Genomic DNA, 23,959 nt, shown 5'->3' with positions numbered 1-23,959 from the left:
AATATAAAGTCCTATGAAGAAAAGAAAATCTGGGGTGAGCGGGCAGCGTGTAGGGGATGAGACATGGCAGGGGTGGAGGTCAGGGGAGACCTCCTGAAGGGGTGCTATTTGAGCAGGGGCCCGAAGGAAGTGAGCAGCCACTGTGGCTGCTGGAGGCTCCAGGCGGCATGGGCAGGAAAAGCACCCACAGCCTGCGCTAAAGCTGCCGGTTTCGTCCTCAGCTCCAGGTGAGGGGAGGCAGAGGGATGCCCCAGTTGAGGAGAGCCAACTGCTCCTGGCCCCAGCCCCCTAGACCCCACGATCCCCAGGGGAGCGTGCCAGCAGAAGGGAAGGGGTTAACCTGAGACCTCCCTGGCTCCCTAATCAAGCCCAGGCCGCTGGAAACCCCAGTGGCAGGCCTGGGAAGGAGAAGCTTGCCTCCCTGCCCGCTGGCCCCCCGCCAGCCACCGACCGGCTTTCATCTGCTCACAGGGGGCCGATTCACGGCAGACCACCCGGGGCCCAGCACCCGCCTGTGATTCCATGCGGTTGTTAAGAGTCGGGTGTAAATCTCCTGACAGGCCGCAGAGCGGGCCTAGGGCCTGGGTGCCCCACCCTTCAGCTGGGCAGACAGTGACTGCTGTGTCTGGGTTGTGGCCGCACCAGAGCCTGGCCAGGCAGCCGAGTGGCTTCATCTGGGTGCCCACATTGTTCCCCACAGATGACCCCGTTCCTGTGGCCCTGCCTAGCTCCTCTGCTCCCTGCCCTCTGCCTGTGTTGGCCTCCTGGCCCCCTCCACGCAGCCGAGACGGGTCACTGAGCTGGCCTCTTGCCAGTCACACCTCAATGCCAGGCAGCCCAGCTCTCCTCTCTTGGAGGCCTTGGCCTCCCAAGACCTTATCAGCCAAGTTACGTGCCATGTGCTGACCTTTCTAGGTTTGACCTTGACGTGCCTCCACTTTCCCATCTGCAAAATGGGGTGACCGTAGCAGTCTTGCATAGCAGCATCACAGGCTTGGAGACGCTGCAGGGGCTATCAGTGGTTTGAGCCCAGCTTCAGGGGGCAGACAGGCAGCCTGAGCCAGGTCCTGGGCGCCAAGGTGCTCCCTGTCCCCCCACCAAGTGCTCTGCTTCTCGGTACTGGGCTCTGTCCTCAGCTCCTCCTCACTCTCAGGAGTTGATAACCATTTTATAGGTGTGGAAACTGAGTGCCAGAGGAGAGGAGGGACTAGGAGGGATAGAGCAGGGCGTGATTGGAGTCGGCCTGTCCGCGCTGAGCTCCAGAGCAGGGCAGGGCTCCTGAGAGAGTCACTGATGCTGTCATCTTCTCCCCAAGCCCAACCTCCCGGGCCTGCAGAGAACCCCTCTGGCCTGAGCCTGGGCTGGGCCCTAATACTGGGTCTGGAGCCCCTGGTTTCATAGCCCAGGCTCCTTTCCTGCAGGATGGGCTCCAGGAAGAGAAGGTGGAGGTGCTTCCCGGGGACCTGAAGTGTGTCACTGACCATCTCCAGGCTGTGTCTCACCTTAAATAGGACGGGGCAGACCTCCCAGGTGGGACGATGCGGTGTCACCTGCTCAGACACGGGAGTCGGGAAGCGCCCAGTAAACGCGGCTGCTCTTGCCTTCCACTGCTGGCTACTGCTTCGGGCCGGCAGAGGGGCTGGGGCTCCATGCCGGGAGGAGGGCGCTTCCTGGAGGAGAAGCTCCTAGGCTGAGCCCCAAAGGACAGGAAAGCATTCCTGGTCGGGGCTGTGCCTGAGCTGTGGCTCTGAAGTGTGGAGGCAGAGAAGACTCGAGAAACCCTGGCACGGGGGCAGCAGCAGGAGGTGGTGGTAGGTGGGCCCTGGAGCAAGCAGCCCTGCCTTCTCCATTCTGGGGTCCCAGTCTGGCTGGCGGCTGATTCCTGCAATCTTAAATCAGAGACTTCCCGAGCCAGAGGGGCTCTGTGAGCAGCCTGTGCAGGGGGAAACAGAGGCACCGCGAGAGATCCCCTCCCACTCCCACTGTGGGCAGCCACATGAAAGACGTCTATTCTGCAGCCCCATCTCCTTCCCTCGGGCACAGGAAGTTCCTTCTGCTCCCGACAGGAAGGCCCGGGCCCCGTGGCGCTGAGACTCCCTGGCACCCTGGCCACGTGGAGCCGCCGTGGCTTCCCATTGCCCCTCCCTGCAGCCTTCCACAGCAACAAGGAAGCAATTCCCAACGTGCTGCTAACACCCCTCCTCCAGGAAGTCTGCCCGGTGTGAAGGCAGGACACGCATGGTGGAAACATGTGCTCAGGGGCAGAGTACCTGATTATATCCCAGACCAAGCACTGAGCGTAGGTCTCACCTTGAGGTCTCAGTGGCCCCATCTGTACAATGGGAGCAAAAGGGAAAGTGTCGAGAGAAAGAACACTTGGAGTTCTTGGGTTCTGGGTGATAGTGCTGGCTCTGCTGTCCTGGCTTTGTGTCCCAGACACAGAGAGACACGACTTACCTGGGCCTTCATGTCCTGGTCTCACGTGCGGATGATCACCCTGTCTCCCTTGGGGTGAGCGGGGGTAGGAACCCGAGTGGGTGGAGCGCGTTCACAGAACTTGTTTGGCCAGCGCCACAGCCTGTGAGGGTGCCATGATGGGGACACGGCAGCTTGGGGTGGGGGAAAGGGAGTGTGACTTTAGTGAGGCCACCAGGCTGCAAGCAGCAGGGCCCATCCTCGACCCCCGGCCTGCTGTGAACCCCGCCCCCCTCCTGCTGGGCCACAGAGTCACTGTAAACACCTGGTACACAGTGTGACTCAGAAGCGGGACTTTATTCGCCGTGAGGATCATAACAAGGCCTGAGGCTTTGCACCAGCTTTTGTGTAGCCCCATTGGCTCACGTCAAGCGTGTGGCTAAGACACCCGGATCCTTTGCACCCAACTGCTGTCAGGTCAGCCTGCGGCCTCCAGGTCCACCCGCCGCTTCCTGCCTTGAGATTGTTCTGAATCCATTCGCGCCCCCCAGTTGTCCACTTCGCGGCTGCCATCTTCGGTGGCCTCCGCAGCAAGAGCAGTGTTTCCCCCAGGGCTGAGGCCGGCACCCCCCTGGAAACCACGTTAACCAGTTCTCGGTGGCTGAGCCTACTCAACTGACCAGATAATGAAGTTTTGCACTTGGAGTGTACACACTGGCAGCCCCTGGGCGGGACACATCCTACAAAGTGACCAGTTTGGAGCTTTTTTTGTTTGTTTTTTGTTCAGTATTTGGATTAATTGCCAACATATAAAATATGGGAGATTTCTTATAAAAACAGGTTTATGGTTTCAGAAGCTCTGGCAACACTGAGCCCATATCCCCCACAGCTCCGTCAGAGCACCAGTCGCTGTACTCGATGGTAACTACCCCCTTACAAGGCCCATCCCCTCTGGTCTGCCCCAGTCCGCACCCATCCCATGTGCCGCAGTCACTTGACTTGCCAGCCCCCGTAGGCAGCCCCCATAGGCGCCAGCACCAGCTGAGCTCACCCCGAACCCATATTGTCCCCGTTGTTACCAAGGGTCCTCGGAGGCAGCAGCGGGGCCCTGCCTGGAGGCCTCGTGGTTTCATTCCAGCTGTCGAGTGTCCCCTGGGCTCCAGGCCTGGGGCCTCGGAGGAGGAGGAAGTGGGTTTCCTGGCTCTTGGCGTCTTGCTGAGCCCAGTGTGGCTCCCAGGCCTCCGGCTCCGTGTCTGAGGGCTCTCGGAGGCCCATGTGAGCGTGCGGCAGGGGTGTGGAGAGCATGGGGTCTGGGGTCCCCATTTTGAAAACCAGAAGTGAGGCCCATTGCTAGGCCTCTGACTCTCTCCCCTCATCCCCAGTGGTGGTCGACACTTTTCCCCAAAGATGCCATTTTCCAGGCCTCAGGAAGGACGATGAGGATTCTGTTTTAACTCCCACCTACTTCTCTCTTCTTCTCTCCCTGTCTAGAAAGTTCCGCGCATCACTGCAGACCTAAGAACTCAGGCAGGCCTTGCCCTCTCCCTGGGATCCTCCCCGCAATCTTTTCCAAGGGATCTCGGGTCCAGGGCCTCCTTCCCCCTTCCTCGCTCTGTGACCTCTCCGAGCCGCGGTTTCTCTTGCCTGTAAAAGGGGAAAGGGCACCAGCCTGCCTGGCCCCTCCCGCGGGGGCCGCTGGAGCAGGAGGGCCAGCCTCCTCGGGGCTGAGCAGCAGAGCGCAGGAATGCTCAGCCCTCTGCCTGGACAAACCCGGGAACGCGGTGTGAGCAGGGACGCACGTGAGGGGCTAATGCAGGAAAGTGGGAAACAGCCCGAGCGTCCACCCGAGGAGATGGGCTGAGTGAACTCAGTGCCCAGTGAATGTGAGCGCGGGAGCGAGGGACACCCCCCGGCATAGCGGGCAGTCCTCCTCGGGCTCCTTGTGGGAAGTCTGTTGTTTTCTCGGGGCTGGCTTATCCTCCCCGTTTTACGGGTGAGAAAACTGAGGCGGCGCTCCGGGGTGCACTACTAGAAAGGCACATTACAGAATGACACAGCCAGGCTGAGCCCCTTCCGGAACGTTCTGTGAGAAACTTGCTCTGTGTTTCCATGCGTGTGAAACGGAAGGCTGGAAGGAAAGACCCCACACAGGACTTCCGGGACGGGGCTTGGGGCGGCTCCCAGGAGCCACGGCCCTGTCTGCAACGCGTTTATCTTTGTAGATGTTTGTGACCTGCTTGTGAAATGTAAAGTGGGTCACTGAAGAACGGGCTGTGTGTGTGTGTGTGGGGGGGGGTCCCTGTGAGCTCCATGTCTTCCGAGGACCCTGAGGGAGGCTCTGTTGGCTGCACGGAGCAGGGCGTGGCCACCTTGAGCCTGCAGCACCCTGAGGCCTGGGAGCAGAGGCCGGGCCCCTCCTGTACGGGCCGTGGCGGAAGGTGACGCTGGCAGTTCCTCCAGGTGCAGCGGCCAGGTGCACTGGGCCCTGTCCCCACCTTCCCGTCAGAGGTGGGAGGCCAGCCCTCGGCGAAGCACCCACGGCCTTTGCTCCGTGACCTGGCGATCATTTCCTTCTGCCTGAGGCCCTGACAGGAGAAGGCCTGTGGGTCTCGAGTGACTCAGGGCGGGATGGAGTGACCGTCTCATTCCAGGGCCGCCTCCCAGGGGTGGGGGTGGGGCCTGGGGCGCTGGGAGGCCGGAGATGGCAGCACTCCGGGGTTCTCTCCCTGATCCCCCATGGGAGCCTCCTGGAGTCACTTGCCCATGCCTGTGGCCTCAGTTTCCCCGTCTGCCAAACAGTGTGCTGTATGAGAGTGGGTAGCCCTGCTCAAGAAGGCAGGGGTGAGGTAACTGTGGCCGCCCCCGGCCGTTTTCTGTCAGGAAGTCTGTGGAGAACCCGAGGGAGAGGTTGCTAGTGGCTAAGGGTCTCCGTGCAGAAGCCAGAGCTTAGACCTCGGGGAGAACATCCCGGGGGAGGAGGCATGTCTGTCTCCCCGAGACTCTTGGGAACCAGCTGCTGATGGGCTCCCCTTGCTCTGCAGGGCACCGGCAGAAGCTGGAGGACCAGACCAAGGCGTTCCCCGACCGCTTCGGGGACCTGGAACGGGTGCGCATGCGGGTGACACCGAGCATGCCCAGCCCCCGCGGCTCGCTCAGCACCACAAGCCACTTCAACAGCCAGGCCCAGACCCCCATCCAAGGTACAGCACAGTGGTGGGGTGGGGGGGAACCAGGACCTGGACATGGTCCTGGGGCTCCGGCCAAAAGCCCATCCGGAGGCCATTCACTGTGTGTGATGCTCTGGCCTGGCCCGGCCGAGGCCCTGCCTTCGTTCGCACAGCCAGCCTCTATTGACACCCACCACGTGCCATGCCGGTGCCTGGCCCCAGGACCAGCTCAGTCTCCCCGGGGAAATGGGGCTTAATCTCCTAGTGCAGCCATTGAAATTGGGGTATGACTTGTCCAGGGAACCTGTGGCAGACGTGTCCCTGCTGAAGACACCTCCCTCCAAGCTTCGGCTTTCTCATTTGAGAGTGGGGTGCCTCTGCCCAGGCTGGGGTGACGTTCAAGTGCTGTTACTGCCCTCAAAGTTTGTGAACTGTAAAGGATGTTGCAGCCCCGGAGAGATACACAGCCTCTCCTAGGAAAGGTCCCGTGGCCCAGGGTCCCTACCAAACGGGAGAAAGGCCGCTGGGCCGAGGCCCCAAAAGGGGTCTCTATCCCCATCGCCTGACGGGTGCAGCAGGCACAATCAGAGCTAGATCTCAGGCAGGCCTTCCGGAGAGACAGGTGCCTGGCACAGAGCAAGTGCTCAGTGAATGCCTGGATGATGAATAGTCACTCTTCCCGGGCTCTGTCAGCCATGGCCTGGCCACAGGAGGCTGTGTGCACAGCTGCACGCGTCGGCAGTACTGAACAGAGGCGGGAGGGCTGGCTGTCGCCAGGCACTGAGGGTGTCGTTCTTTCTCGGTCCTCCAGGGCCTGGTTAGAACCCATTTGGTGATGGTAGCAGACTTGACGTAGCCCCATAGCATAAAGAGAAGGCCCTCTCGTCCGGCCTGAGAAGCTGGGCCTCGGTGAGGTGGGGAGGGGCCCCGGGTCCAGCTGCTCCGAGCCTCTGGGCTAGCAAGTTTGAGATACTCGGCAGCTCTGGGGCCGGGGAAGGAAGGGCGGGGTGTGGCACTGCAGGGCGGAGGCCTGACCTCAAGAGGCAGTGGGAGGTGCTCTGCACTGGGGCTCATGCCCACCCCTGCCCGGAAGCTGTGCTCCTGTCTCCCTCAGGCCAGCGTCTGTCAGGGTGCAGTAGCCTAACACTCCAGGCCTTACCCTGCCAGGGGCAGAGCTGGGGCCCAGTGGGGTGATGGGGCCCAGCCAGGGAGCCCCGGAATCCAACAGGTGGGGGTGAATAGTGCCTTCCTGTTCAGCAGCTCCCATGGAAGGAGAGCCCACCTCTCCCTCCCACAGTTGTGACGACATGGCTGGGGAATCAGTGCCTTAGGCTCCCCACCCTCTGTCCAGCCCCAAAGGGCCGGGTCTCGCCAGGCAGCAGGTAGAGACCCTGCCTCCACTCTGAGGCTGGGAGGAGAGGTGGGGCCTGTGTAGACGCAGCTGACCCGGTCCTTCCCCTGCTGCTGCACCCTAGGCAGGGCTCCCCAGCCCCTCCCTGACCACCCACAGCCCTGGGCTCAGGCCGCCTTGTGGCCCTCCAACCCAGCCAGGCCGCCCTCTCCCAGGCCTGGCCCCTTTGGTGTGAGCGGAAGGGCTCCTGACACCAGGACAGGGAAGGAGTGTGAACTTTGAATCAGATGGGCCGGGCTTGGAACTCTGCCTCTGCCAGGCACGGGCTGTGTGTTTCCAGGCTGGTCACTTCACCTCTCTGAGCTCAGTTTTCTCACCTGCAAAATGGGAAGAAGGAGGTACCTGCCTCAGAGGGGTGTTGGCAGGGCTGGGTTTGGGGCCCTCTCACTGGCCCTCCCCTTCTGGTAGGGCCAGCCTCTGCCTTCAGACTCCATCCTGGGATCCCCTCAAGACACCCCACCACCACTTCTCTTGGTGCCTGTTAATAGCTTTGACCCCCGGCTTTGGTCACTGGCAGGCAGTGCCGAGGCCCCATCCCCTCCATACCCCAGCCCCAGGCGCTCCCCCACCCCCCCCAGCTGTGGCCGCCCACAATGGGGGCTTCTAACAGCTCAAAGGGCTCATTCAGCCACCACGCAGCAGCTGGGGCAATTTGGAGAAGAAAATAAACATTTCCTTCCAGTGTTGGGATTGGCTGCTCGACAGCCATCCAGCTCCCGTTTCCTGGGGCTACTGGGCTGGGAGGGGCTGGGGGGCAGGAGCCTCAGGGGTCCTAAGGGCAGACACTTCCCCACCACCCTGGGGCGGGGCGGGGGGGGGGGGCGGAGGGGACAGAGGCCATCTGGGCAGGCCCTGCTCAGAGCCTGGAGCCCATGTGAACGCCAAGGGCCACACACACCAGACCAGGTCCACCTTGCCCAGCCTGAGTTTCCTGGGCTGCAGCCCTGCTGTCTCATCCTGGGGTCCCTGTTTGGGGTCTTTCACTTTGAGAGTGGGGTTCCTGTCAGTGGACAGCACTCACTTCCTGGGCTCAGAGCTGAAGGGTCAGCCTCGTGCTTGGCTATGTTTGGGGTGCCAGGCAATGCCAACGAGACCTCTGGGGTCCTGAGGGTGGGGAGCCAGGCACCTCTGGCCCCTTAGGTTTCAAGGCAGCACTGACCAGCCAAGGAACCCAGTAGGGAGGGTACCAGACATTCCAGAAGGACCCTTGTCCCCCCGCAAGCCCCCCACCTTGAGCAGGGACCATCATTCCATTGTGATCCACAGCGAGGACCAGAGCGAGCCCACTGCTGAGGAAGCACTCGCCAGCTGAGTCGGGAGGACCCCAGAGCCCAGAGAACCTACAGGTCTCACCTGAGGTCACAGCACCTCAGGCAGATCTGGGAAGCAGGAGACCTGAGGGCACCTGCAGCTGTCTGTCCTCAGCCCAGCCCCAGTCACAGTGGGCAGTGCCAACCTGGAGCTGCCCAGGGGCAGAGGCTGGTCTCCCTGAATCCTCTTTGGTGGGGTGGCATAGAGGGGTTAGGGCCAGACAGACTTTTCCTCGGGACACTGCCAGGGGCTCACCTACCTCCCCACTGCTGCCAGAGTCACCCCTTGGCCAGGATGTAAGGAAGGCTCAGGGTCAGGGGATCATCTCTGCAGGGCCCTGAATGGACCAGGTGTCCTGGGAGCCCAGAGCAAGAGTGTCACAGCCACTACAGCAGCGCCAGCCCTCGTCAGGCGTCCACTCTGTGCCCAGTCTGAGCACTTTGCACACATTAATTTAATTCCTAGGATCTGTTACTGTCTCCACTTTTTATGTGGGAAGATTGAAACACAGAGAGGTTAAGTGACTTGCCCAAGGACACACAGCAAGTAAGTGTCAGAAGCCAATTAGATACCCAGCTGCAGAGACCACACAGGTAACCTTTGTGCTGTGCTGCCTCACAGATGGGACAGCTGCCTCTCAGATCCATATTGGGGGTCAGGACTGGAACCCTAGGATTTTGTGCCAGATCCAGTGCTCTGTGCGACCCTTAGGCAAGTACCTCACCTTCTCTGGGCCTCAGGTTTCCTGCCGAGGCAGTTAGACTCAATCCCAGAGCCCCTTTGAATGCTGAAGTTTTGGGGGCCTGTGAATGCAAACGTAGAGGGCAGAGGCTCAGATGCGCTTGTCTTGGAGTCCAGTGAGGAGGCAAACTGGAGGAGCAGGGGCAGGACCTGGGCTGGACACTGGTGTCTCTTTGGCAAGGGCAGGGTGTAGGCCACCAAACCGCTCTGGCTGCCATCTCACTTTGCTGCCAAGGCAGGTGCAGGCAGCCCTGGAGATACAGGCCCAGGGGGGGATGTGTGGGGGGCACACAGATCTCCTCTGGGCCTAACCCCACCACACAGGGAGAAGCTCACATAACCTCACCAAGCCCCACCGGGCAGGAGAGGTGCGGGCATGCACAGCAGCCCAGCAAAGCAGAAAGCAGAGGTCTCATGAATACTCTGAGTCCTTTCTGCAGCATCCAGAAAATTAATCTTTCTCTGTGCCTCAGTTTCCCTTTCTGTAAAGTAGGCTCCAAATCCCTCTCTCACAGCCATTGCAGACCCTCTCCATACCCACAGTCTTGCCAGCTCTTAACAGGAGGGAGGGAGGCAGAAGCTGCCAGGTCAGGCCAATACTGTCCCTGCTGGGGGCCCACCTTCACCCCCTCGACAGGCCTCTGCACTGCCAGGCTGTGAAGAGGATTCCAGAAGATAGAGAAGAGCCTCCCCCTTCTCTATCAGCCTGGGAGGCGCCTGTGGCTGCCTTCGGCCCCGGGCACCTGCCCACCTGCTTCCCAGGCAGGACCATTATCAGGTCAGGAGGGCTCCCACCCCCCAAGCAGCCAAGGCAGTAAGAGCAGAGCCAGAGCTGCTTTTTAAATTAAATTTATTGGGATAACATCCTATATAATAAAGAGGTAATATGCAAATTGACCCTCACGCCCTCACAAGATGGCTATCTACAACCAGGCTGGCACGGGGGTTAGTGAGGGACGACCAAACAACTGAACAGCAGGCTGCGTGGGGTGACCAGGCTGGCGGGGGGGCTGTGAGGGGTGACCAGGCTGGCGGGGGGGCCGTGAGGGGTGACCAGGCTGGCGGTGGGGGGAGGGGGGCAGTTGGGGGCGACCAGGCCAGCAGAGGGGGGCAGTTAGGGGCAACCAGGCCAGCAGAGGGGGGCAGTTGGGGGTGACCAGGCCAACAGGGGGGGGCAATAAGAGGCAACCAGGCTGGCGGGGGGAGCAGTTAGGGCGACCAGGCCGGCAGGGCGGGCAGTGAGGGGCGATCAAGCCGGCAGGGGGGTCAATTAGGGGCAATCAGGCAGGCAGGCAGGTGAGCAGTTAGGAGCCAGCAGTCCAGGATTGTGAGAGGGATGTCCGACTTCCGGTTTAGGCCTGATCCCCGGGATCGGGCCTAAACCGGCAATTGGACATCCCCCAAGGGGTCCGGGATTGGAAAGGGTGCAGGCTGGGCTGAGGGCCCCCCTTTTTGCACGAATTTCATGCACCAGGCCTCTAATTAGTTAATAAGATCGATACATTTCAGGCATACAAGTTTATAATACATCTATATACTCTATTGTGTGCTCACTACCCAAAACCCAGTCTTCTTCTGTCACCCTGTATTTGACCCCCTTAATCAAGGACATTCTTAAGGAATTCTGCTAGGGCCCACCTGCTTAGCTCAGTGGTTGAGCGTTGACCTATGAACCAGGAGGTCACGGTTCAATTCCCGGTCAGGGCACATGCCTGGGTTGCAGGCTCAATCCCCAGTGTGGGATGTGCAGGAGGCAGCCAGTCAGTGATTCTCTCTCATCACTGATGTTTCTCTCTCTCTCTCCCTCTCCCTTCCTCTCTGAAATCAATTAAAAATATCTATTAAAAAAAAAAAAAAGAAGAAGTCTGCTGGGGTGGTGTCAAGCTGCGACTGATCATCCTTTTTGCTGTCCCCCAGGCACCTCGGACCTGAACCCTTTCTCCGACCCCCGCCAGTTCGACCGCTCCTTCCCAGCGCTACAGACCCTCACGGACAGCCGCTTCCCGGACCCCAGGATGCATTACCCGGGGACCATGTCAGCGGCCTTCCCCTACAGTGCCACGCCCTCAGGCACGAGCATCAGCAGCCTCAGCGTGGCCAGCATGCCAGCCACCAGCCGCTTCCACCCCACCTACCTCCCGCCACCATACCCTGGGGCCCCACAGAACCAGAGCGGGCCCTTCCAGACCAACCCGTCCCCTTACCACCTCTACTACGGTGCGTCCTCTGGCTCCTACCAGTTCTCCATGGTGGCCGGCAGCAGCGGCGGGGGCGACCGCTCGCCCACCCGCATGCTGGCCTCCTGCACCAGCAGTGCCGCCTCCGTGGCCGCGGGCAACCTCATGAACCCCAGCCTGGGCGGCCAGAGCGACGGCGTGGAGGCCGATGGCAGCCACAGCAACTCGCCCACTGCCTTGAGCACGCCGGGCCGCATGGACGAGGCTGTGTGGAGGCCCTACTGACCTCCTGGGTCTAAGTGGACTGCTCCCAGTGGAGGCAGGGACCCAGGAACCTTCCCGGCCAGGGGCTGGCCCAGCTCCGAGGCTCAGGAGGAACGAGGCCCATGCCCATGGCAGTTATGGGCCCAGGGTCCACAGGTCCCGGGCCAAGAGCTGGTGGGTGGCTCCAAGAGCGCCTAGTCCAGCCGTGTCTTTGTACAGAGGGGTCAGGACCAGCCCCTGGACCTCTACCCCGAGCCCAGATCCTAGTCATCTCATCCCACTGTCCTGTGGGAAAGGCACCCTCCGCTGTCTCCTGCCCCAGTGACCTGGCTGCACCCAGTGTTGTCACAGGACCCGGGTCTCCGAGGACAGAGACCATCTCTGCTCCAGAGGGGCAGCGTTTGCCCACACAGTTTGGCCTCTTACCCGCAGGGCCCTGGAAAGGCCTCCCCACGACCCCCACCCCCCTCAGAGACCCTGCACCTCATGGGCCCAGCCCTTCCTCCGCATTTACACAAATTGAGGCAGAACTGGAAGGTCCCCCACCCTCAGAGGGGTACCCCTCATTGTACCCTCGCCCAAGGGTACAGGCTGCATGGACTCCCGTGTCTGAGTTCTCTGGTTCTAGGGAAAGGGCCCGTCCAGAGTTCCAAAAGATCACTGGCACAAATGGGATGAGAGCACCCCCTAGCCAGTCCCCCCACAATTCCTAACAGCTAAGCAGCCCCGTCCCCATCCAGCTGCCTGTGGGTCCCAGGCCCAGTGTGACAGCCTGTGGCAGCAGGTTCCTGAAACCAGTGAAGGCACCTGCTCTGTGCACTTTCCCAGCCCAGGGCACCCACCCACCGCGCTCTGGGTGGGGCCATGGGTCCTCCTTCGCCCGAGGCTGGTCTCAGAATTGCAGTTTTTGGAGAGAGCACAGAGGCCAGATCGGTTCTAACAGAAAGCACTGGGGTGGGCTCAGAGAGCAGCGTTCCTGTCCCACTCGGTTCAGCTGGCCCAGCTGTGCACACCCCCACCTACCCCCGCCTCCTGGGAAGGCCTCTGCCACACAGCTCTCCGCTTAACCAACCCTGGTCCACAGCCATCTTCAAAGGCTAGTTTTTAAAGTGATTTTAGAAAAGCTCCCAGCATTTTCAGACATGCGGCCTCTTACAGGTGAAGCCTGTGGTGTGAACCCAGCACCTCCTCAGGCGGTCACCACATTCCTTCGGCCACGCCCCACCACATCCCCCAACGGCGGGCCCTGGTGGGGACCGAGGGAAACACGCTGAGATGCTGGGGTCTCACATCCGTGGCTCTTGGACGTTTGTCCAAGAGGATGCTCTGGGTGTTCCGTCCCGGTGAGTGGACTGTGAGGGGGGCGAGCCGTGGCCAGGTGAAGGCGGAACAGAGAGGGGGAAGGGCTCCCAGCCTCAGCTCAGCACGCCCTGCCCTCCCCGGGCTGCCCCTTCAGTTCACAGGTGGGGAAGCGAGCCTTGCCCCAGGGTGCAGGCTGCATGGACTCCGCTCCTGAGTTCTTTAGATCTAGAAAGGCGACGTGGGAAAGGGCAAGAAAACTCAAGGAGTCGGCAGCATGTTGTTTTCCGCCATTGTTTCAGCCACATCCTCTGTGGATGGGAACTCTCCCCTACTAGAGGCTCCTTATGTGTCTCTGTCATAGCACCTGGCCTGCCCATCCACCCCCGCCCCACACACACACACACCCTGTGGCAGGTTAGGAAGTCCTGGTGAGCTCACTATTCAGACCCCTCCTGCTGTGGTTCCTCTGTCCTGCCCTCACTGGAAAAAGCAGTCTCCATCTCTTCAAATTAGCTGCTGGGGTGTCCTGCTGACTCCCTCCACCCAGGGGCGCTCCCATCCCTTCTCAGGAAGCAGCTACAAATCCATTGTCTTCGTATCTTCACTCCCGTTCTCTGTGGTGGTTGTCTGGCCCCCGGGTTCCCAGTGCCCAGCACTTTGTAGTCCCACCCCAGATTACTACCCCTTCCTGACCTCCAAGCCCTGGTAAAGGCCGGGACAGGAAATAAATGGGCCCTTCCCCCACCCCCTGGCTTAAAGTGACAGCAGCTATGCTGAGTCTTAAGGCCCACAGTGGGTACAGACAGCCTGGGCTTGTAGACGTGGGTCCTTGTTGACGAGGCTACTTTAAAGTGATGCTCGGCGGACACACGGACGTAGGAAGCGCAAGGAGACCGAGGTCGGACACCATCTCGCTGTAGCCTGTTGTTGGGTGTGGATCCATTGTGACATATTGTCATGCTGAGGTGTTGGTACCTGCGACACTCACATCTCCCGTCAAACCGCCCAGAGCTGGGAGAGGGTGGGAGGGGTGGAAAATGCTTTGCACTATAATTTGCTTGGTGTGTTTGTTTTTAATGCACAAATTGCTTGTACAGTAAACTGTCTGTCTTCTGTACTATTTAACTGTAAGATGGAATTTTGACTGATTTGTTATAATATAACTGAGGTGTGTTGAAGGATCCAATGCCAGGCTCCTAGGGCTGTGTGCAGGGGGTGAGGGAGGATGGAGACCTTTCCCCCTGCCCCTCCCGCCCCCACCCCCGCACTGTGGCCAAGGAGGAATGGGGCAGGGCCTCATCCTGGGCAGGAATAGGACTAAGCTCCCTGCTGAGGAGACCCCCAGCGCCTTGGCCTCCCTGCGTCCGCTCCATTGGGTATGGCCACTGAGCCCGCCCCGGGCAGGTGCGGCCAGTGAGGCCTCCTGGTGTGGCTGGGGTGCCAGGGGAATGTCAGGTCTTCGGGTGCCACCACCCCTTCTCCCTCTCGAGTGGCCCGTGGTTTTTCACGAGGGAATGGAAGAAACCACCCCTCACAGTGTGTTCCCACAATCAAAGCTGGGGAGAGGGCAGAGGCAGGTGGAGCCTAAAGCAGGCTTGGTGGGGCCCGCGCTGGCTGGAACAGCGGCGACTTGGCAGCAATCAACTGCACAGCGAGCAGCTGGGTCAGCTCCCCCATTTTGCAGATGAAGAGACTGAGGTGCAAAGAGAGGGTGTCATCTGGCTTCACAGCTCCCTGGAGTTGCTTGTGGCTGGGCTAGGACCGCAGCCTGCTGATGGGGGCTGTGGGTGTGTGGTGTGGGGACCTGCCTTGGCAGCCCCCCACAACCCTGCCAGCAGGAGGCCTTGCCACCCTGCCTGGCTCAGCGGGACTTGTGGAGGGGAATTGTCATAAAACAGACCTTATTTTCCACTGAAAGTACCCACTTCAAAAGCTCATCCCTAGGTTGTTCTGCCTGAAACCTAACACCCAACAGGAAGTTCCCTTTCCCCAGCTGAATACCGCCCCGCCCCCCCCTCCCCCCCCCCGCCCCACCCCTCTGCCCAAGGGACCAGCCATGGCTGCAGAATTCCTCTCTGGGATGTGCTCTGAGCAGCGTCTGCCTGGGTGAGAGGGCTGATCCTGGAGCCGCGTCTGCAGGCTGACACTCTGCTTCCATCTATGTGCTTATCTGCGGGCACTTTGTAGGGATGATGGAGATTATGAGGAGACCACCGTTCAAGCCCCTCCCCCAGCCACACTTTGATGCCACAGCTGATGGGAGAGGAGGTGTGTTCTCCAGAGCCCCTGCCTCAAAGCTCCATCACCTTCACCCCACCAGGCGCAGACCAGCCCACCCAGCTTCCTCAGGGAAACTGGCCCAGAGAAGACGGGGACTCTCCCCCGACCCCCCACGCCCACCCCCACCCCAGGTCACACAGTTTGAGGCTCTCGGGGGGGAAGCACTGCAGTAACCACAGCAGCCTGCAGGTGGCAGCAGGTGGAGAGAGTGGATTCCCCTCCAGACAAGGGTGAGAAGGGGCTGCCAGAATTCAGCCAGAATTCAGCCTAGGTGTTAGAACTTCCCAGCCCCTGGAAGGGCTGGGGAAAGGTCTTAGTGTGGAAGAAGGGTTTTCTTTCCTCCTTAGCTGTGTGGCTGTGGGGCCTGTCCCTCTCCCAGACTCGTTTTTATTCAGATCTTACATGAGCACCTACTGTGTGCCACGGGTGTAGCAGAATTGCAGCCCGGTCCCATGCTCCCTCAAGGTCCTGCTTCAGGCAGGGGTTTACTCCACTTGAAGGGAAGGTTCACATCCTGGCCCAGCAACCCCAGCCTCCCGGAGCCACCAGCAGGAAGGAGCTTAGACATGAAGCGGCCGGGCAGGTGAGGAGGCCACTTGTTCCAGCGCCCAGGGGCCCTCGGACCCAGCTCTCCATTTCAGCGGCTCTAGGAGTCGCTTCGATTTGGGCAGTGACTGAAGTTTCTCCAGCCCCCACAGCCCCCACAGCCCCCATAACCCCCACAGCTTCCACAGCCCCCTGAGCCCCCACACCCCCACAGCCCCCACACCCCCACAGCCCCACAGCCCCCCACAGCCCCCAACACCCCACAGCCCATGACTGGCTGGAGACAGACTGGGAGAGGTGGTACAGGCCCTGGGGCTCCCAGGGGGGCCTCCACTCCTGAGGAGTGAAGTGGCCCCCAGATGGACCTGCCCCCTCACCCCCAACCTCAGAGAGCAGCCCTGCACTGCTAGGCTTCTCCCATGGAGACGGCTTCGGCCTGGACTCTGAGAGGAAACTGTGAGGGCCGAGGAGACGGCTGTGGGCTGTCCCAGTGCGGGGCCAGACCCTGGCCTGCCTCACTCCTCCTCTGCCCCAGAATGCACCCCATAAACACAGTCACCGGATCCCCCCAGCATGGCCGGCAGGGGGGCAGCTGTCCGCCCCCACCAGACACCCAGCTTGGCCATGTGAGCAGGGAACGCGCCTCCGTGGTTGGTTCATTTTGGGGTCATTCATGAAATGAGCTGTCAGACGGACAAGAGTGAGGGGAGCCAGAGATAACAAATGAACTGTGCCTTATGGAAACCCAGGGTGCCCCAACCTCCCCCCACGAGGGCAGGGGAGCCGGGAGGAGGTGAGGGGCCATATCCCCCCACCGTTCGCACCCGCACTGTGTGGTCCAGTGGCTGGCGGAGCCGGCCGGATTCCAGGCTTCCTATTTTTAGTTCTGCAGCTAACGCACTGTTTGTTTTATATATTTATATTTGCCCGCAGAGAGAGCCCGCCCTGAGCCGGCTCGGAGGAAGCCCTGGGCGGAGGGAGGGGCCGGCCGAGGGCCAGCTCTCTGGAGCCACCCTCCCTCCGTGCCCATGCCTGCTGCTGGGAACGGTGTGCCTCGTGGATGTCCTGATGGGTGGCAGCTGTTTGAGCCACCCCACCCCACTCTGCTCTGTGGGCCTGGTGTCTGCGAGGCCTTGGCCAGAGTTCATCCACTCATTCACCAAACAGAGACCCAAGCCGCGCCCCACCCCCAGGTGCCAGATCGCAGGAGAAAAGGCGCAGAAGTCAAAGCCTTCCCCTTGAGGAGCCCACAGGGGGACAGACAGGAAAACAATGCTCAGCCGGGATACACGGGGTGGGAGAGACAAGGTGGACAGGTGAGTAGACAGTCACCCCACAGAGAGGCAGCAGGAAGGCCTTCTCAGTAGAGGGAACCTCAGGGCCTGGAGGGACGGAGTGTGGCTGAGCTGGAGAGGACGGTGGGGAAGGTGGAATAATGGCGATGGGATAGGGAGGCGAGCAGGCTCGGGTCATGGGGGCTGAGGCCAAGCTGAGGGACTTGGATTTGGTCCGGGGGCGCTGCGGAGCCCAGCTGTGGAGTGGAGGCACGTTCTGATGGGTATGTGTCCGAGGGGTTGCGTGGCACTGTGGAGCGTGGGCCGCTCGGCAGAGCTGAGACCTGTTCACAGGCTACTGCAATGGTCCAAGCAAAGGAGGATGAAGCTTGTGCAAACGACGTGGAGAGGAGCTAAGCGTTCCTAAGGCACCTTTAGCACTGATTTTACAGGAAGGACCCTGTGCCCCCCACCTCAGGTTTGCATCTCTCCGTTCCTCAGAGTTCCTGGCATCTGATGGAACCATGTGGACAAGGTCTTGATAATATTTTTTGCTCTTTCTGACTGTGCAGTAACAACAGCCCTGCCCTCTCCCTGGCTCCCTTACCCCACAGGTTGGTAGTGAAGCTTCGTGTCCTGCTTCATGGCAACCCCCGAACACACCTGAGGCCACGTGCAGCCTCTTGGACTAAAAGGTCCAGGGCTCGTCTACGGCCATACCACCCTGAACGCGCCCGATCTCGTCTAAAAGGTCCAGGGCTCCTAGTCCGGTCCAGCCTCCAACTCTCCCCCGGGACCCAAAGACATAATGATGGTAAGACTCTGAGTCTGAGGTGCCCAAGTTTACATATTACATGTTAAAACGATACTAATACATTAGTATGGAATAAAAAGTAGATAATACAGATTGCCAACAAGCGAACAAGAAGAATTACCCATAATCCCACCCCTCTAAAAATAAAAATTGTTAGTATTTTGGGGTATGTTTTATTTCCCATCCAGACCTTTATTTTCTATACATATATAAATATTTTCATAGGAATAAACATTTTTTTCTAGCGAGGTACACATTGCATATACTATATCTCAATTAATATAATTTAAAAATAGAAATAAAAGTAATCTAGAATGAAATCACTAGGAAGATGGGTTATAGTTGTTTTGTCCTTTACAGTATATTTCCTGGTATTTTCCAAATTGTCTAAAATCAGCACATTTGTTAGAGGTATAGTATATTAAACTACTAGATCTTGATAAATATCCAAGCAGAGGAGTTCAAGAGCATGCTTGGCCAACTCACTAGCTGATATGTCACCTCTTACAGGTAGCCTTCCCAGATAACCCATGTTGAAAATTTTACCATTCTAAACTCAGCCCATTAAGGGCTATCATTATCCCCATTTTACAGATGAGAAAACTGAGGAATAACAACAGAATCTTCTCTCAATCCTAACAAGGGCAGAGCAATACCTGAAGAAGTTGAGTTTAAGTTTCTCATTAGCTAAAGGTATTAGAGGCTTAAAGTAAAAATTAAGTTAACTTTAGGAAAAAGGTGATATTTCTTGCACACCTGAGTTTGTTTCCCATGACTTATATCCTATATAATAAAAGACTAATATGCAAATTGTCCCCTCCACTGGGAGTTCGACCATGGCCCCTCCCCCCAGCTGGCCCAGCCCCCCCCCCATCGGCCCCTCCCACCCCAATCAGGGCAGGCTGGTGGACCCCACCCATGCATGAATTCATGCACTGGGCCTCTAATTTGCTATAAAGACAAATCATCAAGGGGAAAAAGCAAGAAAGGAGAGAGAAATAAGAAAATGTTTTTTTAAGCGGAAGCAGAAAAGACACAAGTCTTTATGGCTCTTTCTCTGCTTCTGAGAGTGATGTTTGCCTTTCTGAGTTGTGATTCTAAGATTTCACACATTTTGAAGTCAAAATACAGAAATCACTGTCTCTGGGCCCCTCCTGGGGACGCCCCGTGAATGAGGCCCGGCCTCTGTGCGGCAGGGCGCCCGCAGCCTGGAAACGCACACCGTGGGGATATCTGCCGAGGTGGCAGGCTTTCCCCGTCTCGCACAAGTTCCAGTTCTTTTTCCATGAAAACAACTCAGTCCTAAATCACCGACGCCTGAAATTAGAAAAATACGAGCCCCATATTATCATAAAACTATTTTAGCACAGTGGGGCCCTCCGGGTGGCGGAGGGGTGGCCCAGAGCTCTGCGGCAGCCCCCTCCAGTTGCAGCCCCTGGAAATGCTCCGAGGGACGAGAAATTTGGTTTTCATTAGCAGCGAATGTGAAGAGTTCTGTCGCTCTGAATGGACCTTTGATTCTGGCTGGCGGTGGAATCTTTCCAGGACCCAGCGATTTTGTTTTGTTTTGTTTTTTTCATATAAAATGGGCCAGGCCCTTTTAGCTTATATCTCCCAGAACTACACAGGAATTGGGCAACACCCCAACCTCTTGACTTCTAAAGTCAACAGCTGGGGCGGGAGGGAGGGTCACCCGAGACCATTCAGCTTTGTTGACTCTGAGGTTTTATTAAAAATGTTATGTTTCCTTGAGGTCTGCGCCAGACCCAACCAAAAAAAAAAAAAAAAAAAAAAAAAAAAAAAAAAGGCCAGTGAGGGGCTGGGAGGGGCCGAGGGGATTTTCAGCACCTGGAAGACAGCCCACCTTGACCTGCTCTCTCCCACCCAGTGACCCTCAGCAATGGCCTCCACTTTAGAATCTCTGCAGAAAGCACTCTTATGCCTGTCTGTCTACTTCCAGAGAAAGAACCTTGGCCTGCTCCTTTATTCATCTGACACAGACCGGTGAAGCGCTTTCTACAGTGTTGGGGCATGGGGTGCAGCTGTAATTATGTCAAAGTCTTCAGCCCATGGAGCTTCCACCCCCATTGGAGAAAGACCATAAACAAACAAATAAATATGTGACATGATGTCAGATGGTAATCAGAGCTATAAGAAATAAAATGGGAGCCCTGGCCGGTTTGGCTCAGTGGATAGAGTGTGGCCTACAGACTGAAGGGTCCCGATTCAATTCCAGTCAAGGGCACATGTCTGGTTGCAGGCTTAATCCCCAGTAGGGGGCGTGCAGGAGACAGCCAACCAATGATTCTCTCTCATCATTGATGTTTCTATCTCTCCTTCTACTTTCCTCTCTGAAATCAATAAAAAAATATATAAAAAATTAAAAATAATTTAAAATAATCCTATATAATAAAAGGGTAATATGCAAATCGACCAAATGGCAGAACGACCGGTTGCTATGATATGCACTGTCCACCAGGGGGCAGATGCTCAACGCAGGAGCTGCCCCTAGCCCACAGGCCCCAATCGCCTGATCGGAGCCTGCCGGCCAACCTCTCAGTCCCTTCCCCTGGCTGCAGGCTCTGATCACCTGATGGTGAACAGGGAAAAGGGGGCTGGTGGCAGACGCGGGCAGCACCAGGCCAAGGCCCCCACCCCGCTGGTTGCCCCACACACAGAGGCAACTGGAGTTGGGGGACAGGGCTGGCGAGCGGGCAAGAACAGCCAACCTCTTGGTCCACTCCTCCGCCCCCCCACCCCGACCCTGCCGGCTCCAATTGCCTGATGGTGAATGGGGAACCGGGGGTGGGTGGTGGTGGGTGGTGGTGGGTGGTGGTGGGTGGTGGCAGAGGCGGGGCCAGCTGCCAGCAGCCAGGGAAGATGGCCCTGATCGCAGGCCAGGCCCAGGGACTGTACCCATGCATGAATTTCGTGCTCTGGGCCTCTGGTAATAAAAATAAAATGGGAGAATATGATGGAGGAAGCCTGGGAGTTACCAAGTGACACTAGGTGATCAGGGAAGGTCCCTCTGAGAGGGGATTGCAGATCCCCAGGAGCTTAGCCAGGAGCAGCCCAGTCCCAGTTACTGGGCTAAACGTGGTATCTTTACTGGGCGAGTCAACAGAGTGTCTGGAATTTGGTATCAGCTCTTGATTTGGCGAAGACTTTCTTCATGATTCCCAACAGCAGAGGGGAGCCGGGCCGTTTGCCTTCACGTGGCAGGGGCGCAGGGCCCCTTCACGGCCTAGCCCAAGGGGCCGTGTTGACTCTGCTCCCATCAGAAGATCATTGCCAGGGGCTCCCTTAGGTCAGGTTGCCCCGAAGCAGCGCTGGGGTTTGGTGGGGTGGGCTTTCAGAAGTGAAAAGAGGGAAGGGGGACAGAGCAGAGAAGAAAGCGAATCCCTGATGTCTGGGCTGGAGACTGGGCTCATTCTGGTCTCACCGGAGCCTCTGGAGCATGAAGTTCACCACTGAGTGTCCCCCACCCTTGTCAGCCAGCCAGCCAGTATGGGTGCTGACCCACTGGAGAGGTGTAACCTCCCTGGTAAGATCCCTGCTATTAGGCAGAAAGCAATTCTCCAGAGAAGGGGTAGCTATGAGCTGTCAGCAGCCAGCACTCACGTGATGTCAACATGATGGATCGGGGTGATGTCTGTGGAATGTCAAGCTCCCTCCATGCTGTGAACTTGGGAAGCTAGAAGTGGCAAAACATGTGTGCCAGAGGGTGGAAGGTAAACCCCATGAAGATTCAGGGGTCCGCCGTGCGGGTGAAGATATCAACGAGCCAGGGAGCTGAGCTGAGGCAGGCCCGGCCATCACCTCGAAGATAAAAGGCACCTTCTGCCACACAGGAAGCAAAACAATGCCACCCCACCCACCCCTGCACCAGACATGCCCATCCCTAACCCCTGAACCCTGGGACCATTGCCTTACTTGGGAAATGGGTCTTTACAGATATAATTAAGTTAAAGATTTCCAGATGAGGATTATCCTAAATTTAATGACAAAGGCTCCTTATAAGAGACACACAGAAAGAAGAGGCTATAATGTGACCCCAGAGGCAGAGACTGGGATAAGGAAGCCACAGACCAAGCAATGTCTGGGGCCACCAGAGAGGCTGGTGGAGGCACAGAATGGATTGTCCCCTCGAGCCTTCCGAGGGAGCACAGCCCTGCCAACACCTTGGTTTCAGGCTTCTGACCTCCAGAACTCTGGGAGAATAAATATCTATCATTTTAAGCCACTCTCTTTGGCCTCTTTACATTTTGGAACAGCATATACCACACTTGGGAATACTGTTCTGGCCTATTTATTAGAAGATCATAAAGCTATCAGTTTTTTATTGTGTTAAAATACGTGGCAAAAAAAAAATTACCATCTTAACCGTTCCAGTGTACAGTTCAGTGGTATTAAGTACATTCATGTTGCGTAACCGTCACCACCATTCATCTCCATAACTCTTTTCATCTTGTGAAACTGAAACCCTATGTTCATTAAGCAATAACCTCCGCCCCCCCTCCCACTTCCCTTCCCTCTTGCCCCTGACAACCATCATTCTATTTTCTGTCTCTGTGATGTTGATTGCTCTAAGCATCTCGTAGCGGAATCATACTGTTGTCTTTTTGTGACTAGCTGATTTCACTTAGCATCATGCCCTCAAGGTTCATCCGCATTGTAGCATATGACAGGATTTCCTTCTCTTATTCTAAGATTAAATAACATACCACTGTATGGTTGTACAACGTTTTGCTTACCCATTCATCCATCTATTTTAAATGGCATTGCTATAAACAAGGGTATAAACCTATTTCTTTAAAACTGCACTTTCTATTCTTTTGGGGTATCTACCCAGAAGTGGAATTGCTGCTAATTATATGCTAATTCTATTTTTGATTTTTTGAGGAGCCACCATACTGTTTTCCATAGTCGGCGATACCATTTGACATTCCCACCAACAGTGCACAAGGGTTCCAATTTCCCCACACCTTCCCCAACATTTGTTACAGAAGGCTGTCAGTGTGAGACAAAGAAAGAGATGACTCTGCAGTGATACAGGCTTCAGTGCCAGCTGCCCTGCTATCCAAGCCACATGACCAAGAAGATTCCACACGGATAGATAAGACTGTTGGGCGGGGTCTTTGGCAGACCCCGGTAGGAGGGTGCTAATGAAGACTCCGAGGGTTTTCTACAGCAAAGAACTGTTCTCCCTTAGAAAGACAATTTCTGGCATGCAACTGATCATAATAGAGACGTGAGCACCTGCCCATGAGATATACTACCTGAGCTTCCATAGTGAGCTGGGTACTATCAGATCCAGCAAGTCATCATATTAGGGCACAGCCACAATCCATTATAAGATGGAAATGATATATTGGGAATTGGGGCTGGGCAAGTCCCCAGAATCCAAGTATATTCCATGAAGAGAAGCCAGGTCCCTATGTCACCTATTTCTGTTGCATCTATACCCATCCCTCAACACACACGTGTAGCCCCAGGGTCACAGTTCCTGATGGTCAACCATCAGAGGAGTAAAGAACTCAGGTCTGGCTCGTGGGCTGGCACACGGGACAATGAGCAGTCGATGGTCATCCCTTCATATGAAGGAAGGAGAGCTACACATCAGCATTAACTCCTGGGTTGGTTGGTCAGCAGCATGAAAGGACAGGTTAGACCTGAGATGACATGGATGGGGGAGGCCTGCCTGAGGAAGGGACAATTGGGCAGGCATGTGGGACACACCTCAATGCTCACAGAGCTTTGTTCCCAATGGGAGGCCAATGAGCTGGGCTTTCATACTCCTGCACGCATGCCTGTCCGTCATTACCGTGCTAAGGCTGCCCCAGGGGACACCAGTGCCCAGCACTTCTAGCTCCGTGTGTGTGCGCCCACGCTAAGCAGTTGTAGTAGCTGGAGGGAGGCCTCCAAAGAGTCACAAGTCAGGCTGTTAGACGCAAAGGCACACAGGAGGGGCTCACAGGAATGGGGTGTCAGCTATAGCCTCCTTCCCAGTTATGGCCTCGGCATTTCCTGGTGCCCTGGGTTGCGTAGTGTCCCCTCTGAAATTCCTGGCCTTCTGAACACTTCAGAAGGGGGTCTTCTTTGGAAATAGGATCACTGCAGATGTAATTACTGAGGTTAAGATGCGGTCATGCTGAAGTAGGGAGGGCTTTTAATCCAATATGGCTGGTGTCCTTAGAACAGAAGACAGAGAGTTAGAGACACAGGAAGAAGGTCATGTGAGGAGAAAGGCAGAGATT

At 57.4% G+C, this 23,959-nt stretch overlaps 1 protein-coding gene across 1 annotated transcript in view; it reads left to right on the top strand.

Annotated features, from left to right (window-relative positions):
- Positions 1–11,507, top strand: part of RUNX3 (RUNX family transcription factor 3) — a gene marked incomplete at its 3' end in the record, with an annotated part of 59,027 nt that extends 47,520 nt beyond the window's left edge. The window contains exons 5-6 of the mRNA XM_080654282.1: positions 5,457–5,615; positions 10,963–11,507. Coding sequence (XP_080510408.1) covers positions 5,457–5,615; positions 10,963–11,507 — 704 coding nt within the window. The remainder of the gene's footprint in view (positions 1–5,456; positions 5,616–10,962) is intronic.
- Between the last annotated feature and the right edge of the window lie 12,452 nt (positions 11,508–23,959).

This window comes from Plecotus auritus (assembly GCF_963455305.1).
Source record: "Plecotus auritus genome assembly, chromosome: 2".
Taxonomy (NCBI): Eukaryota; Metazoa; Chordata; class Mammalia; order Chiroptera; family Vespertilionidae; genus Plecotus; species Plecotus auritus.
Note: the sequence above shows the minus strand (reverse complement) of the source record. Positions and strands in the feature narration are given on the sequence as shown.